This window comes from Sphaeramia orbicularis, chromosome 15 (assembly GCF_902148855.1).
Source record: "Sphaeramia orbicularis chromosome 15, fSphaOr1.1, whole genome shotgun sequence".
NCBI lineage: Eukaryota > Metazoa > Chordata > Actinopteri > Kurtiformes > Apogonidae > Sphaeramia > Sphaeramia orbicularis.
This window is the reverse complement of record NC_043971.1, coordinates 18,710,979-18,728,320: the sequence shown is the minus strand read 5'-3', so window position 1 is coordinate 18,728,320 and position 17,342 is coordinate 18,710,979. Positions and strand designations below refer to the sequence as shown.

General features: G+C 36.5%; 1 protein-coding gene across 3 annotated transcripts; it reads right to left on the bottom strand.

Annotated features, from left to right (window-relative positions):
- Positions 1-1,279: 1,279 nt before the first annotated feature.
- Positions 1,280-16,590, bottom strand: ankrd2 (ankyrin repeat domain 2 (stretch responsive muscle)). Of its 3 annotated transcripts, XM_030155951.1 has the most exons (9): positions 16,103-16,590; positions 13,640-13,783; positions 13,445-13,552; positions 6,866-6,964; positions 6,630-6,728; positions 6,383-6,481; positions 6,196-6,294; positions 4,512-4,595; positions 1,280-1,392 (listed from the first exon to the last, which is right to left on the bottom strand). In XM_030155951.1, the coding sequence occupies exons 1-9, from the start codon at positions 16,169-16,171 to the stop codon at positions 1,387-1,389; spliced, it is 807 nt and encodes a 268-aa protein (XP_030011811.1). In that variant the 5' UTR covers positions 16,172-16,590; the 3' UTR covers positions 1,280-1,386. The 3 variants fall into 3 exon arrangements, with proteins under 3 accessions (XP_030011811.1, XP_030011812.1, XP_030011813.1); XM_030155952.1 differs by lacking the exons at positions 1,280-1,392; positions 6,383-6,481 and having other exon boundaries at positions 3,663-4,595; positions 6,624-6,728; XM_030155953.1 differs by lacking the exons at positions 1,280-1,392; positions 6,383-6,481 and having other exon boundaries at positions 3,663-4,595.
- Positions 16,591-17,342: the final 752 nt, after the last annotated feature.

Here is a 17,342-nt window from a genome sequence, read left to right as displayed (position 1 = left end):
AAAAAAAAACAATCCTTAGTATCATAAGACCATAATATTTGGGATAGTTGGTTGCAAAGCACAAACAGAAAAATATCAGATAAAGTAAAGCAGTATTGCATGCTTCTCTGAATCACCATCTACAAGGTAAAGTGTGTAATACGCTGTATTTCAAACTGCATAATAATATTCTTCCTTTTCTGTATACCATAGACTATGCCTTTTCAAGCCTTATTTGCCTATGCCCATCTGCCTGAGTGAAATGACATACTATAATTCCACTTTCATTTTCAACTGGAAACAAGTGGTGCTTTCAAAGTGTGCCTGTCCAGACTTTCACCTGCCTGGAAAATATCATTGCCATGGTTACCTTTTTTCCAGTAACAATATAATGTTGCTTTGAGTGCTCTTAGAGAGAGCTACTGCACAGTATCCTCTCATTCTATTGAAATAGGGGTATGTATCATATAGGTGGTAAACAGTGAACATGTTTAATAAAACCTTGTGTTGAAAAAGAAATGTGTTACTCATTGGGATTCACAGCAATCGACTTAGGCACAGTAACATGACTAAGTAGCTCATCTTCACACGCTTATGCTGCCACTCTTTGTGTTCAAACAGAGGCTGAATGTGTGACAGTTGCAGCTGTAGGAAGCAGTTTAACAGTTTCAAGGATAAACAGGTTTCTCTGGTTTTTTTGGCTGCTATACATCATGAAAGTGAAGGCTCTGGTTTCCATCCCATCCCCCTTCTTGTTCTGCACCACCACAGCCCTCAGCAACATCACAGCTCTGCAGCATAATGGGTATACTTCACAGGGAACTGAAAACAGAAAACCTAAGCTAAAAAAAAACATGCATAATTTAGATTTAAGTTCAAATATTGGTTTTTCTTTCTGGAGATAAACTATATGTCGATACTCTCCTATCTTTGTGAAAAAACAACAAATTTTACAAAGTATTTACGCCACTGTATTCTAGTCAGTACAGTATGTGTGTCCAATAAGTCCCTGATTGTTACCACAATCTTTCTTGGAACAGGAAATATGGTGTGACTGATAATATATCTGCTGAGCTGCCTAGAACAAATTTATCGGCATGTAACAGAGGACTGTAGCTGCATGTATGGCAAGACAACATTTATATGAGCAAGACAGGAATAGCACAATATTTGTTGAACAAACTGCATTTAACTGTACTGCATAGAGAGCAGAGGAGCACGTTGGTGGTTTTCCCAGTGTGAATAAGCAGCCTCCCTCAGGAACATTTTAGCCACTGATGATAGAAGGAAAATATGTCCACTGAGCTCCCTTTGAATCCCCGACTTTAACAGCGGCATACCAGCCATCTCTGCTATGGTCTGCTGACGTCTCGAACACAGCGCTACTGTGTGCTCTGGCCTCCTCTGTCACGTCTATAAAACAAGCACCACGAGATGTATATTTAAACACAGATTCTGTCAAGCACTTTCATATGGAACTTACAGGGGAATCAGGGCTGCAGTATTGGGAGCGTCTGTTAAAATGGATTTCACTGCAGATGACAGAACAGATTCCCTCAAATGTAATTTCTTTTTATTCAATGTGAATGATATTGATTAGATTAGACGTATCAGACATGGACATAACAGCAGGATTGGAACAACAGCATACGTTAATGCACAAGTAGTAGATGCACTCAGTGCTTGTGGCAAAATGCTTATTTACAGAAAATTTAGGGGGAAAAGACAAACAAGAAAAAGCAAAATGGAAACACAATATAGGAAAAATTCAAGCAAATACAGATAATAAAAGAATTGCAGTATAATCTGTATTCATTAGTATTTTTACTGTTTTTTAAGAGAGGCACAACATCTTGAATCAAACAAGAAAAAGCAAAATGGAAACACAATATAGGAAAAATTCAAGCAAATACAGATAATAAAAGAACTACAGTATAATAAGTAGCTATTGTTCAGCTGGGTTTCTGTAAATTGGCTTGAAAATCTGGCTTCGACCAGCTCTGTATGTAAAGTGTCATGAGATACCTTGATATTTGATCATCTTACACGTTCATATTTAGTTTTCTCTAACACTTTCATTCTAATTTGTTTCCCAGAAAAAAAAAAGATATGAATACAAGCAAATGGAAAGGAATTGTTGTTTCACTTATGCAGAAATATTGTATTTTTTTTTCTTTTGGTTTTCAAAATTCTATAACTGTGTTACATCTTTAACTCAATGTACATTAATAGCAGCTGCTGATTTTTGAAACACATGTTCATTCACTCTGCGTTCTGCATTTTTCAGTGAAAATCAAGTATTTTCATGTAAATGTTCAGAAAAGTTAAGTAAGCTCCAAGAGTTAGCTAAGAGTAAATTCAATGGTTATTAAATTAAAACAGTGAAAACTGGGGAAAATTTGAGGTTTTCAGTAAAATATACCATTAATCTAATATAAAAACAAGTTTCTACAACCACTGTCATTGTCAAACTGCATAGCTTTTATTGGTGGATCAATGCTACAGAAGATGACAGTGTTTCTGTGTTCACTATGGAGCATCTGAGCTTCCAAATCTGATAACCATGAAAACTGCCTTTTACCTTAACCCTTCCATGCATAGTGATCACCACAGTGGACAGCTATTCTACAGCTATTGTCTTGTATATTCATGGGTTTTGTTGTTTTAGTTCCATATCAGCCAACATAGTGGACTCTTATGCAACAGTCCAAACACTGCAATTCATACCATTACTGTAACTTTGCTGTTCTTGATAAACTTGATCTGCAGTAACATGTTGTAGTGTAAATCAATTACTAATTGTTATTAGACTGTAATTAACAGTTTTCTGTAATTTTTTTTTTTTTTTTTTTGCATATCCTCCTGAAACCCAGCAATGCATTTTGTCCTCTGTAGGGGACAAAAGTTTTACAGTTTTACTTTAAAAATGCTGTAAAAAATGCTGCAAAGGACATTCCATTAAAAAATCAATCAATAAATAAAAATAATTTTAAAATTATATCTAAAAAAAACCTGTTGCATAATGCAGTTTCCAATCAAGACAATTTGTTAATGTAAAAAAGCTAAAACTGTTAATTTCCTGGGTCTCAGGAGGATAATATCTCCATGAAATGAGTAATAACTAGTATTAGAATATGATAAAATGTGTGAAAATGTCAGATTAGTGGCATTAAAAATGTTTTTATTTCATAGTTTTCACACAGTATATCACTTTCTGATGAGTTTTAAATACATGTTTCTTAGCTTCAAAAATGAAACGCATGGTATCCAGCTGAGTGGATACTTTTGTAACTCCACGAAAAATAGATTAAAAAAAGAAAAAAATTCAATTGCCTTGTTTTTTTTCATGCCTAAAAAGGAATAAAAACACTCAAGAAAAAAATATTGACTAAGGTTCTCTTAATTCATGCATGAAAGGGTTAATTATTTCAATGTATTGATAGAATTAGTAGTTAAAAATGTATTAAACATTTTAGATCCGTAGATGCTAAAGATTTTGACATGTACTGCAGTGACATGATCAAATATAAACACAAAGGCAGCCTGACGAAAGGGATGCAAACCCAATTTTTCCTCCTCCTTTTACTTTCTGCAGCATTAACATTGCCTGAAAAAGTAGGAAATAGGGATAGAAATAAAACTATGCAAATGTGCAAGTTCATAGAAAATTTGTTTACCCCTTCTTCCTGATGTGCATTTTGTTGCAACTAATCCTCTCCCAATAAAAATGGCAAAAGGCAAGGCCAGGTTTCCACCCTGTTTTTCCCACAGTGAAATGAGCAAACACACAGAACATGACTAACACAAATGTAAATTTAATGGTCATTCAAACATGCAAATCATTCACTGTAACTCCTCTGTGTTGTGTGTAAACAGGCGGATACACTTTGGACTTTGCAAATCCGGAAACTATGGAAAATTAGAGAGGCCTTTAACATTTCTGAGTAAATACATAAGTAACTGATTTATTTTAAGATTTTAAGAGTGTAACAATCTGTTTTGACAGTGGCTGTAAGTGAATATGTTACTCATATTCTGTATTCTCTAAACAGTATATATTCTAAATACAAGCACCGCATAAATGAAATATCCGTGAGAGACTGTCAGAGGCTAATAACTAAAGCCTGGAGGCAAAATGTTTCAAAATAAACCTAAATCCGTATTCATTAGTATTTTTGCTGTTTTTTAAGAGAGGCACATCATCTTGAATCTGTTTATCAGTTCTGACATGTTTTGGAGTCACAGTTCTGACTAATCTCTGAGAGCTGTTAAATCTCAGAGTTAATAACCGTTGCCCTGGAAAGAAAGATTGTTGTTTGTTTTTTTGTTGAATGTACATCACGTTGCTTCAAAAATCAGAGATGATATATGGTAGAAACTGTTGCACGCAAACCCACAATGGAATTACAGAAGATAATAGAACCTGAGACGTAGATGTAACAAATGAGGTTATGGAAATGAATGGATGTGCAGCTTTATGGTGAACTAGTCAGGTTTCTCTCAGGGGGGGTTTGAGGTGGCACATGTCCCACCTCTTTCTGCTTCTCCAGTCTCTGAAGGGTCTCCATGATGTCAAACTGCCACTTTTTTACCTGCTGCACTGCTGTCAGTCCCTCCTGTAACACAGTTCATAGATCCACTCCTTTACTAATACATTGGATTTGTGGTTTGAAACGTTGTCAGAGCCTAAAGTCTTTTTAACCCATAAGGACCCAGTGTGACCTTTGTGGCAACTCCCAAATGAATTTTTCTCTCTATTTAACCTTTCCTAAGAGAGTATCACCATTTATTACAATATTATCCACTGAATTTTGCATTTTTTCCAGCAAAATCATATATTTTCCCATGTTCAACCCTGTAAAGCCTGAACCATTAAATCACTGAGAGAAAATTCCAGTTCTTTGAAACTGGAGCCTTTATTGGTCCTTCTGAACAACCCCCCCAAAAATGTTTTTTTTTTTTTTTTCCAAATATCAATTTCCATGTATGATTTTCAATTATGTATCTTATTTGATACATCAGGACTCCATGCTCAAATATAATTTTTACAAACAAAAACATAATATATCACAAACATGTCTAACAAATTGGTAATTTCTTTTCAAAATTGGCAAAGTTCTGCCTTCTGACAAACTTGTAATGTCACTGGAAAGGCTTCTGGTCAATGAATTCATCCCCCTGGTGGATTATCAGTCTGTTGCATGTATCTAATTGCATACATTAGGTTTTTCAAGAAAAAAAAATATCACACTGATCATGTAGAGGGCTTCAAAACTCATGTATCAAATATGATACGTTCGGCATTATAGGGTTAATTGACTGATCATGAAGATGTTCATAAAAGCTCAGAGTAAAGTCAAAGCTTTTTGTATCAAAACAGAAAAACCTACATTTCTGGAAGGCGGTACATGATCTGACGGTTAAGGTTGTGGAAACCCCGCTGGACATTACACAAATATGGTACCTCTTTGGTACGGAATTGGACATGACACTGGACACCACACACAGGAAGAGGATTATTATAATATCCTACATAGCAAAGAAATGTGTCCGACTCTGCTGGAATCAGCAAAGACCCACATAATTTAATTTGTTAAAATAAATCTTAAATGAAACTTTACGACTGGAACAATGTACATACACCCTGAAGAATAAGGGGATGCCTTCAGAAGGATATGGGAACCTTTTATGGACCTCTGCCACCACCATGTTATAATAAGGTTTGACATGCCTACATAACATATACAAACTGTGACTGTGGAATAATTAGATTTAATTTGCTGTGTACTTTCTTTTGTTGTTTGTTTGTGTCTTCTTCCCTTATTTTCTTATTTGTTTATGTTACTGAAATGTTGAAAACTTAATAAAAAGATATTTGAAAAAACAAAACAAAAACAGAAAAACCTGAAGAAAGGTGTCTTTTTCAGTAAAATATAGCATCAACTGGACATAAACCTGGTGTCTCCATTCACTGTCACTGATCAAACTAGACGATGACAGTGTTTCCACGGTAACTACAGAGCCTTTGAACTTCCAAATGGGTCATATCTGATGACCATGAAAAGATGAAAAACTGCATTTTACACCAATTATTTACATGTATTGATAGGATTAGTGGATCAACAATTTAGATCAGCAGATGCTTTTGGTCGGTGGTGGATGTGTGGGTCTTTATGGGTTAATTTGAGTTAAACCAGACTAAGTTTATAGACTCACATGATTTTGCATTGTTGTGTCAGCTCCTGCAACAATGAGCATCTTGACTATTTTGTATCTGTTGAGTCTCACTGCGTCATGCAGAGCTGTGTCGCCTTCCTGGAGGTAAAGAGGATTGTTTTGAGGACAGAAATGAATGCAGAGATAATGACGAGTGTGTATAAAACACTGCAGAGCTGCTTCCTACCCTGTCTCTGGAGTTGATTTTTACACCACAGGACAGCAAGTACTCCACAATGATAGCATGACCTGTTCTTGTGGCCACATGTAACGGAGTGCTATACAACTGCACAGCATAGATTTGACATATGTGACTGTTTTTGAAGTAAAAGCCACAAAATGATAATTATATGAACATAAGACCTTATCTCACACTGCAACCAATGAGGAATAATGTTAAAAAAAAAACAGGCACACAGAAAACTCACATTCACCTTATCTCCGACGTCGAGATCAGCCCCATGGCTCTTCAGCACTTTGACAACTTCCAGATTCCCCCCTCTGCAGGCCCAGTGTAGGGCTCTGGAACCCAGCTGAAACACAGGAGGAGGGCCCCATCCTATTAGTAGTGCTTACTCAGGATCACCTGGGGCTGCAGCTTTAGTGTGTGAAGAAAATCTCTTCCAATTTCAGCTTTATCTTGGCAAACACACATGCACGAAAGTCTTACTCGATCTTTAAAGTTGATATCCGCTCCTCTATCCAGAAGCATCTGGACAACTGCAGAGTTTCCTTCCATCGAGGCCAGGTGTAATGCTGTCCTCTTCAACTGGAAAGTTAACATATATAGGTGCAACATGAAACAGCTGTGTTTTTTCCACAATTTAATAATGATAATAATAATAATAATAATAATAATAATAAGAAGAAGAAGAAGAAGAAGAAGAAGAAGAAGAATTGCTTTATTTGTATAGCACCGTTAAAAACAAAGTTTACAAAGTGCTTTGAGAGAGGGCACAACAGCAGGATACAAGATGCAAATAAAACACTAAAACAGAAGGAACACAATAAGAAAGATGTGTACAACAAATGCAAAAAATATGGTACTTTGAATAAATTAAGTGAATCGGAGTAAAGAGGGCAGGGATAACGTAACATGATGCTGTTAAATTAATGCAAAAATGAATAAATGAGATAAAACAACATCACGTATGAGAATATAAATTAGTAATTAAACAGGACAAAAATCACATTTAAAAAAGTTAAAATTAAAAATTAAAAAGGGACAGACATCACATAAAAGCAAGTCTAAAAAAATGTGTTTTAAGAAGTTATTTAAAAGATGTCACTGATTCCGCAAGCCTTATCTCCTCGGGCAGGCCGTTCCAAAGTCGAGGGGCCCTGATGGAAAAGGCCCGGTCACCTTTAGATTTAAGCATCGACTTTGGAACAGCCAGGAGCCCTCTGCCTGAGGATCTAAGGCTGCGTACTGGCTCATAGTCAACTAGCATCTCATCTATATAGCTAGGGGCCGGACCCATTTGGGCTTTAAAAGTGATCAGTAAAATCTTAAAATCAATTCTAAAACACACAGGGAGCCAATGGAAGGATGCGAGGATAGGGGTGATGTGATGTCACCTGTTAAAACCAGTGAGAAGCCTAGCTGCTGCGTTCTGTACCAGTTGGAGGCGAGACAGTGATTTTTGGCTAATGCCGGACAGAAGTGAGTTGTAGTAATCAAGTCTGGTAAATACGAATGAATGCATGACTGTTTCCAGGTCGTAGTGTGGGACAATTGGTTTGATTTTTGAAATGGTTCGTAGCTGGAAAAAACAGGACTGGATAACTTTATTGATGTGTGCTTGGAAGGAAAGGTCTGAATCAAATATTACCCCAAGATTTCTTGCACTGGGTGTGATGTTTGAGGAGAGAGGACCGAGGCTATTTTTTATGGCCATGGTGGAATTTGGTGGACTGAACAGTATAACTTCTGATTTGGAGGTGTTTAATTGAAGGAAGTTCTGGGCCATCCAACGGTTTACATCACAGAGGCAGTCAGACACTGCAGCTAGGCTTCTCGGGTCATCCGGTCTCAGGGGCAAGTATATCTGTGTGTCATCCACGTAGCAATGGAAAGAGACATTGTGGTGCTTAAAAATCTCACAGAGTGGGAGCATATAAATAGAAAATAAAATCAGACCTAAAACTGAACCCTGCGGTACACCATAGGCAATCTGGGTTTTGGAGGATGTGTGGTTGCCTATGGAGACCGCAAGGGTTCTATCTAAAAGGTAAGAATAAAACCAGCTAAGTGCATTCCAATTTAATTCAACCCATAAAGCCCCAAACAGCCACTGGTGACCAAATCCATCCACTGATCTAAACTGTTTAATAACAATTGATCCATTAATCCTATCAATCCATGTAAATAATTGGTGTAAAATATAGTTTGTCATCTTTTCATGGTCCTCAGATATGAGCCATTTGGACGTTCAGAGGCTCTGTAGTGAACAGGGAAACACCGTCATCCTCTATAACATTGATTCACCAGTAAAAGCCATGGAGTTGGATCAATGACAGTGGATGGTCACACTGGAAAAAGTCACATTTTCTTATTTTTTCTCTGTTTCTGATATTGTGACAATCAACTTTTATCTGTGCTTGTATCAACATCTACATGATCAGTAAATTAAATATGGGAAAAAAAAACTGATTTTCACTTAAGAATGCAAAATACTGAGCATAATATTAGAATAAATGGTGATAAATCCCTTAAGAAAGCTTAAATAGACAGAAAATTTCACAAAAGTAGCGCTGGGTCTTTATGGGTTAATTCAAGCAGTGAAACTTTCATATATTTAAGATTCATTACACATTACATGAAGTGTTTTTTAGTTTTAATTTTGATGATTATAGCTTATCTGAAGCTTATCAGAATCTCAAAATTTCATGAGATCAATCAAAAAATTATCTATAACACATAAACATCAAAGATCTGGAAAGTATGTTCATCTCAAAAATAAGTTGAAACTTCTTTTGCACAATTGACTGCATCGATGTGGCTTTACTGAAGTGTTCTTGAAGCCCAGGTTTCTTTGATAGTGGCCTTCAGCTCATCTTCCTCTTGACAAACCCAAATAGATCTTCTGTGGCACAGGTGTCAAACATGCGGCCCGGGGGCCAAAACCGGCCCGCCAAAGGTTCCAATCTGGCCCGTGGGATGAATTTGCAAAGTGCAGAAGATATTAAGAGTTAAGGGGGTTTAAACTCGAAAACAATAGCATAATAACGTAGAAACAATGACTCCAAATTTTCTTCTTGGTTTAATGTGAAAAAAATATGACATCATGCCTATAAATAATGGCAACACCAGTTTTTTTCTCTTTGATTTACTGCAAAGAACATTACATTCTGATATCCTTTAATAATAAAACGTCAATAATCTGAACAAATATGAACAACCTGAAATGTCTAAAGAAAAATAAATGTAATTTTAACAATATTCTGCCTGATCTTTGTAGATCTGATCTGTAATGCACATGTATAAATCATAAGTTGAGGCATAATATTGATCACATTTTTCTTTTTTTTATTTCTTCTTATTTTTCTTCAGAAATTTCTGTTTTTCAGGTTATTCACATCTTTTTTTGTTTGGATACTTTGTAAAATGGAAATGTTTTCATAATTTAATGTTATTTTTTGCATATAAAAAATGTGGAGTTGTCATTATTTATAGGCTATTGTGCTATTATTGTACTGGTCCGGCCCACTGGAGATCAAATTGGGGTGAATGTGGCCCCTGAAAGACAATGAGTTTGACACCCCTGCTCTATGGGGTTCAGGTGAGTCAGGTAACCAATCAAGAAAAAGTTCCAAGTCATCTGGTCACAGCGGGGAGGAGTCAATTCCAATGGAGGAGGAAGTCAAAATATCCATAAATCTGGTCAGCAAGTAGAAATATGAAGCACTCTAAAATCTTCTGGTTGACGTCTGTGTCGACCTCAGATTTGATAAAACACAGCGGACCAAGACCAACACTCCAAATCATCCCTGAGTGTGGAGACTTCCAAATGTCCATCTGAAAAGCAGACTTTGGCTCAGTGAGTGTTGGTCCAGTTCTGTTTCTCCTCAGACTCTTTTGACATTGTCTCTTGTTCAGGAATGTCTTGACAGTAGGAACATATCTCTCGTGGACCATTTCCTTGACTGGTCCTAGTCTGTTGAAGCACCGACTGCAGCCTCAGTCCACTCTTAATGAAGCTCCCTCAAGTTCTTCATTTGGATTTTCTTGACAGTCTTCTAAAGGCTATAGTCATCCCTGTTGCTTGTGCACCTTTTCCTACCACATTTTTTCCCTTCCAGTCAACTTTCCCTGAATCTGCTTCGATCCAGCGCTCTTTTAGCATTGATCTTCTGTGTCTTACCCTCGTAGCGGAAGACATCAATGACTATGTTCTGGACAACTGTTAAGTCTGGCATCTTCCAGGAGTGTGTACTGAAGCAGACAGAGTGATTCATGGTATTTCAGCTGTACATAGTGATTTACTTAACCTTGATCTTATCCTATCCTACCTATATAATGCACGTTCCGGCCCCGCCCCGTGTCCTGTGTCCGTCCCATCGATGTCCGATTGATGTTGCAGCACTGGAGGGCATTTGTACGGGTTTTCCTCAGCCTTCACAGGCCCGATCGCCGCCAAACTCGCCAGATAAATACAAATATTATCTGACTATCTATTAGGCACACTTTTATGTCCGTATTCAACTGTTGTGAGGTATGCTGGGCGATTTTAGCCTCTCTCTACTTTCAATTCTTCATCCCTGCCGCCATGCTCCATTTTCACCGTTCATGACATTTCTACTGCTAGCAGACGACGCTAAAATGTGAAGGCTGCAGTTCACTACCGCTGTATGAATTTAATCATGCTTCACAGACCAAACAAATACATGCTCTTCCAGTCATGCCTCACATGTTGGCTCAAATTATTACCTGCACAATGCATAATTCAATGGTACTTTACAAATGGATAGTGGTGGCAGACAAGTTCTACTTATCATGCTATCGTACATGACATTTTCATAACCTGGTTGCCAACCCCTTTACCATTGTAAACAAGCCAATCTCTGCTGATATTTTAAATACTTTACCTCCCAGCGAGCATGTCCATGTGGGCCCCAGAAGGGTTACAACTGGGCTGCATATAAGGGTCCTATGTGGGTTTGTCCGTAGTTTCCATGGTGGCCCCACATGTGTTTGCCCATATCAGAATCAGAATCAAAATTAGAATCAGAATCTCTTTATTGTCCTTGTACCATGTACACCGAAACTGAGGTAAAGCTCTCCATTTCAGTGCAAGAATTTATATCAGTAAAACAACAACAAATATCAGTAAAACAACAACAAATATCAGTAAAAGGCACCGTTATTTACATTAAAAAATAAAAAGTATTGCAAACTAAGATATTTGTAAAACAGAATTTAAGTTGTGCAAATAACATGAGAATAGTGCAAATGACATGAAAGATAAGTATCGTGGGATAAAATAGTGTGAAGAATAAATAATATGAGATATTTAGGTCTCTGATTCTGATTTTGATATGGGCAAACACATGTGGAGCCACCATGGAAACTGCAGACAAACCCACATGAGACCCTTATATGCAGCCCAAATGTAACCCTTCTGGGGCCCATATGGACATGCTGGCTGGGCTGTATATCTTTGGTTATTTTTATTCAGATATCACAGCCATACCCAGTGCAGGTGTTCCATGTGTGTCAGTACATGACCAAGACAGAAACAGAATACTATAAATTGATGGTACTGAAATAGGCAAACTGCCTAAATGCAAAACTGTGTCTTGAAAATATTCCTTAAATATCCACTCCCAAATAATGTCAACAATAACATCCCGACATTTTTTTTTTTTACAAAATTGCTGCTGCTCTTGCTGTGTCCATTTACAATAAGGTATAGTCACTTTTCACACACAATGCCACCACGGGTACAATGCTGCTAGTAATAATAATAAACAAGTGTCGCCAGGCACAACAAACCCCGCCCCTCACATGTATTGTACCTTATTTTGGCATCGATCCAGCTGATGTCATCATGTCTATGCGTATGCTGATGTCAGCATATCAATTGCCTCTATACAGGGTGGGGAAGCAAAATTTACAATGAACATTTAGTTGTTTTTTCTCAGCAGGCACTACGTCAATTGTTTTGAAACCAAACACATATTGATGTCATAATCATACCTAACACTATTATCCATCCCTTTTCAGAAACGTTTGCCCATATGAGTAATCAGGAAAGCAAACGTCAAAGAGTGTGTGATTTGCTGAATGCACTCGTCACACCAAAGGAGATTTCAAAAATAGTTGGAGTGTCCATAAAGACTGTTTATAATGTAAAGAAGAGAATGACTATGAGCAAAACTATTACGAGAAAGTCTGGAAGATACTATTAAAGAAGAATGGGAGAAGTTGTCACCCGAATATTTGAGGAACACTTGCACAAGTTTCAGGAAGTGTGTGAAGGCAGTTATTGAGAAAGAAGGAGGACACATAGAATAAAAACATTTTCTATTATGTCAATTTTCTTGTGGCAAATACATTCTCATGACTTTAAATAAACTAACTGGTCATACACTCTTTCAATCCCTGCCTCAAAATATTGTAAATTTTGCTTCCCCACCCTGTATATATGTGCCAAGTTTGAAGAAAATTGAAACAAAATTGATATTTTTATAGACATTTGAAATTTCCCCCATTATAAGTAAATGGGAGAAAAAAAAAAAAAAAAATTAAAAATTCATAACAGATTTGAACTTTGACCTAGTTTTCCCAAAATGTAACCACATCTATTCCTGGTCACTGGCAATCTAGAAACCCAATTTGGTTTGAATTCAGCCAACAGTTTTGCTGCTACAGACATGTGAAATTTTGCCCATTATGAGTAAATAAGAAGAAAAAGAAAGATTTTAAAAATTCCTAAAAAAATTTTAACTTTGACCCACTTTTCCCAGAATGTAATGACATCTATTCCTGGTCACTGGCAATCTATAAACCCAATTTGGTATGAATTCAAACAATAGTTTTGCTACTAGAGTGTTAACAAACAAACCAAACCTAAAACAATACCACTTGCCTCCCTTTCGGGGGTGGGGTAAAAATGAAATTTAAAAAATGCATGAAAACATTTTTATTTACATGTAATGAGTCCAGATACTATAATTTTCACGTTCTGAAACAGCTGACATATAAGCTGAATATAAACTAACTTTTCCATGCTTTGCTTCTACACACCTCATCATGGACATCAGGGTTTCCACCATCACTCAGATACTGGTCTATCACTTTCAGATCACCTTGACTGGATGCATTCATGAATTCTGTGAGGCCCACGTGACCGACCTGTGCATGAGGCAAAGACACACAGAAACACACTGAGACGAGAGATTACATTTTTTCCCCCCTCGCTTTCTGTATGATCAGGCTCACCACAGGGGTCGCATCGGATACAGCTGATGACGAGTATGTTTTATTGGTTTTTGTCTGCCTTTTGCACAGCTCTGTGATATTCCCCACTCCATTCAACAACCCAAAACGTAGAGCTGGAGATGTGTTTCTCATTTGCTCCTCTGCCTGGGGAATGACAAAACCAGCAATAACAGATGGAAAGACAGAAAACGTTTACTGTCATTACAACAAAATCTAGGCATTCTGCTACTGCAAGCAATCACACCTAAAAAAACATTATTTCAAGGTTCTGAAAAATGCTATTTGTGATGCTGAATGCAATGTTGTAATATGGGTTTGATTCTTTTGTCTGTCATATCGTATGTGATAAATTATGGCAAAAATCATCCATTATTGAAGGTTTTCATGCTGAGAAGAGATCTTAAAATAAATGTAAAACTAGTTTTCCAAAATAATTCCTTCATAACAGTTTCTTCTTTAGATTTTTAATGTAAAAAGAATTGAAAAAAAAAAAGAAAACTTAATATATGATACATGTAGAGTGACTGAATAGACTGCATATCGCTTTATTCATTAGTCTGTGTGGTGTTGGAATAATTCTCCTTTGATAACTACTCATACTTCTGAGTACATTAACCCATAAAGACCCAGTGCTAGTTTTGTGGCAGTTCCCAAATTAATTTTTTCTCTCTATTTAACCTTTCTGAAGTGATTTATCACCATTTATTCTAATATTATGCTCAGTACTTGGCATTCTTAAGCGAAAATCAGGTATTTTCCCATATTTAATTTACTGATCATGTAGACGTTGATAAAATCACAGATAAAAGTTAAATCACAATATCAGAAACATAGAAAAAATAAGAAAACTTTTCTTTTTCCAACAAAATCTATCATTAACTGAACTTAAACCCAATGTGTCCTTCCACTGTCACTGATCCAACTGTGTTGTAGAAGATGACGGTGTTTCCGATTTATCACCATGTATTATAATACTAGAGTGTTACTCTGTGGGGATCCATGGGTTCTAGATGTGGTAGTTTTTATGCTGTTGTGAATTCATGCATGCTGTACCGCATTTGTCCAGCAGTCACCGCCAAAGTGTTCTGGGTATAGCAACATGATTGTAAGGAAATTGCATTCCAAAATTACAATTTCCCAAAATATTGGTCCTATCAACTTGCCATTTTCGCTAGTCTGTTCCTTGACCAAAAATACATAAATATACCAAACTGCAGCAGTCAGCTCTGTCCAGATTTTGTGTGAATCCTGAGACACACATACCCCCAACCCCACAGAGGCCACTTGGCTTTTATAGTATAGATTATCCTCTGTATTTTTGCACTTTTTCAGTAAGAATCAGGTATTTTCCCATATTTAATTTACAAATAATGTATTTTAATCATTATTCTGATATTACATTTGAAGGTTATTATATCAAAAGCTTAAGAAAAAGTGACTTTCCCAGTAAAACATGTCATTTAAAACTGAATGTAAAAACAGGCATCTTCAATAATTGTCATTTATTGAAGTAGTAGAAAAAGAGGTTTTCCCGGTGAATCGATGTTGTAGAACAGGGGTGTCAAACTCATTTTAGTTCAGGGGCCACATTCAGCCCAGTTTGATCTCAAGCGGGCCAAACCATTAAAATAACAGCATAATAACCTATAAATAATGAAAACTCCATGTTTTTCTCTTTGTTTTAATGAAATAAAAAACACAAAATTATGAAAATATTTACATTTATGAACTGCCCTTTCACAAAAAGATGTGAATAACCAGAAAAATGGAAATTTCTGAAGAAAAAAAACAATATTATGCCTCAACTTGTCATTTGTACATTTGCATTACACACAATGTAACAGGCATAATGTTGTTAACATTTTCAAGTTTGGAATTTGGACCTTAAAAAGGAATGATTTCTACAATATCATGTGTCAGATTATTATTAACGACGTACAGATCTGATCTAAAATGTGCAAAACAATTACTAAAATATTGTTAAAACTGAACTTCATTTTCAGGTTTACATTTTATTGTTTATTTTATTCTTTTACTTGAGATCACATTGGGCTGAATGTGGCCCCTGAACTAAAACCAGCGTAACACCCCTGACTGTTAATATCTTCAGTGTCATTTTTGCACCGCGGGCTACTTTGGAACCTTTGGAGGGCCGGTTTTGGCCCACGGGCCGTGTGTTTGACACCTGTGTTGTAGAAGATGACGGTGTTTTCACATTCACAACGGAGCCTCTGAACGTTCAAATGGGTCATATCTGATGACCATGAAAAGATGACAAACTGCATTTTATACCAATTATTTACATGTATTGATAGGATTAGTGGAATATTTGACATTAGTAGATGGTTTGAGTCGCCGGTGGCTGTTTTGGGTCTTTATGGGTTAAGCTCCTTCTGGGTTATTTAAAGTGATTCCACTCAAGTCCAATATTTTAGGCTTGGATGAAACATTTCCCTCACCTACCTGAGCTGTTTTTTCTAGTCCTGTTCTCTGGTCCTTCATATTAGTTTTCCACTCCACAACTTCTTCCATATCTGTTTGCAAAAATATACAAAGACAGAAAGAAAGAAATATTTTTAACTCTTGCTAATCATTTGAGATAAACAAAATTAAAGGTAGCAGACAGTTCATCCGAGTGCATTTCGCTTTACACCGCAGTGGTCCATGCCCAGTGGCTGCCTGGCTGAAATGCCAAATTCATAGTGGGACATTGTGTTACTCTGACAAACAGGTGTGTGTGCACTTTGGTTGAATGCAAGTATGTGTGCCAGTCCGCTCTCCCTGTCCCTCTCCCGTCCTCACTCACACTCTCTGACACATAAATTTATATAGAAGTACTTCCAACCCTCCAGGCATATCACGGCCAGGCCATGAACTCAGGCTGCATTCATTCCACAGGCTGTCGGCCCCTTTCACTCTAGTTGCTGCAGCAGTTCGCGTGTCTCTTTTACAAGAATATAGCGGCCATAAACACACTGTTTTCAAGGGATTATGTTATTTATAAAGGTTTCAGTACTGACAGGTGTTATCTTGTGAATATGTGTGTGTGATAGGACACAATCAATCACTGTCTGGCTTTGTTTTCCAAACTTTTTACCCTATAGAACACTTTAATACAGACTAGGGATGTAACAATATGAAAATTTCATATCATGGTTATTGTGACCAAAATTATCACGGTTACCATAATTATCACGGTATTGTTGAAACTGTGCTCAAAATGTTCAAAAAGTACTGACACAGATACTGAAATAATTTAACCAAGTTGTATTTTGAAAAAAAAAAACAACAACAAAACAAAATAATGCTAATAATAATAATAATAATAATAATAATAATAATAATAATAATAATAGGCACAATGTACTTTCTGTTGGTAGAAACATTCAAATATCAACCCTTAGTGGTCTGAGCCTATTTGGTCCGTTTTTCAGTACTTTGATTTTGCCTTTATGTAATATATAAAACAAATGTCTACAATACCCATGTTTGGGATCTGTTTTTTCAGCACAACTTAATCTATCTCATCTGTCTATTATTTTTTCACTTTAACCTACTATAAAAACATAAAAGGCCAAAAAACACACAAAAAAATATAAAATCCGATTTGAAAAATGCATATAATTCATTGCATAAAAAACACAAAGATGCTTAACAAACCTTTTCAAAGACTTTAAAAGTGAATATTGGTTCCAAACATTAG

Excerpts from the sequence above, each read along its gene's own strand:
- ankrd2 (XM_030155951.1), bottom strand. The coding sequence starts at position 16,171 with ATGGAAGAAGTTGTGGAGTGGAAAACTAATATGAAGGACCAGAGAACA. Across the intron at positions 6,965-13,444 it reads ACCCTGATGTCCATGATGAG|TTGAAGAGGACAGCATTACA; the intron begins GTGTGTAGAAGC and ends TTAACTTTCCAG. Across the intron at positions 6,729-6,865 it reads ATATCAACTTTAAAGATCGA|CTGGGTTCCAGAGCCCTACA; the intron begins GTAAGACTTTCG and ends CCTGTGTTTCAG.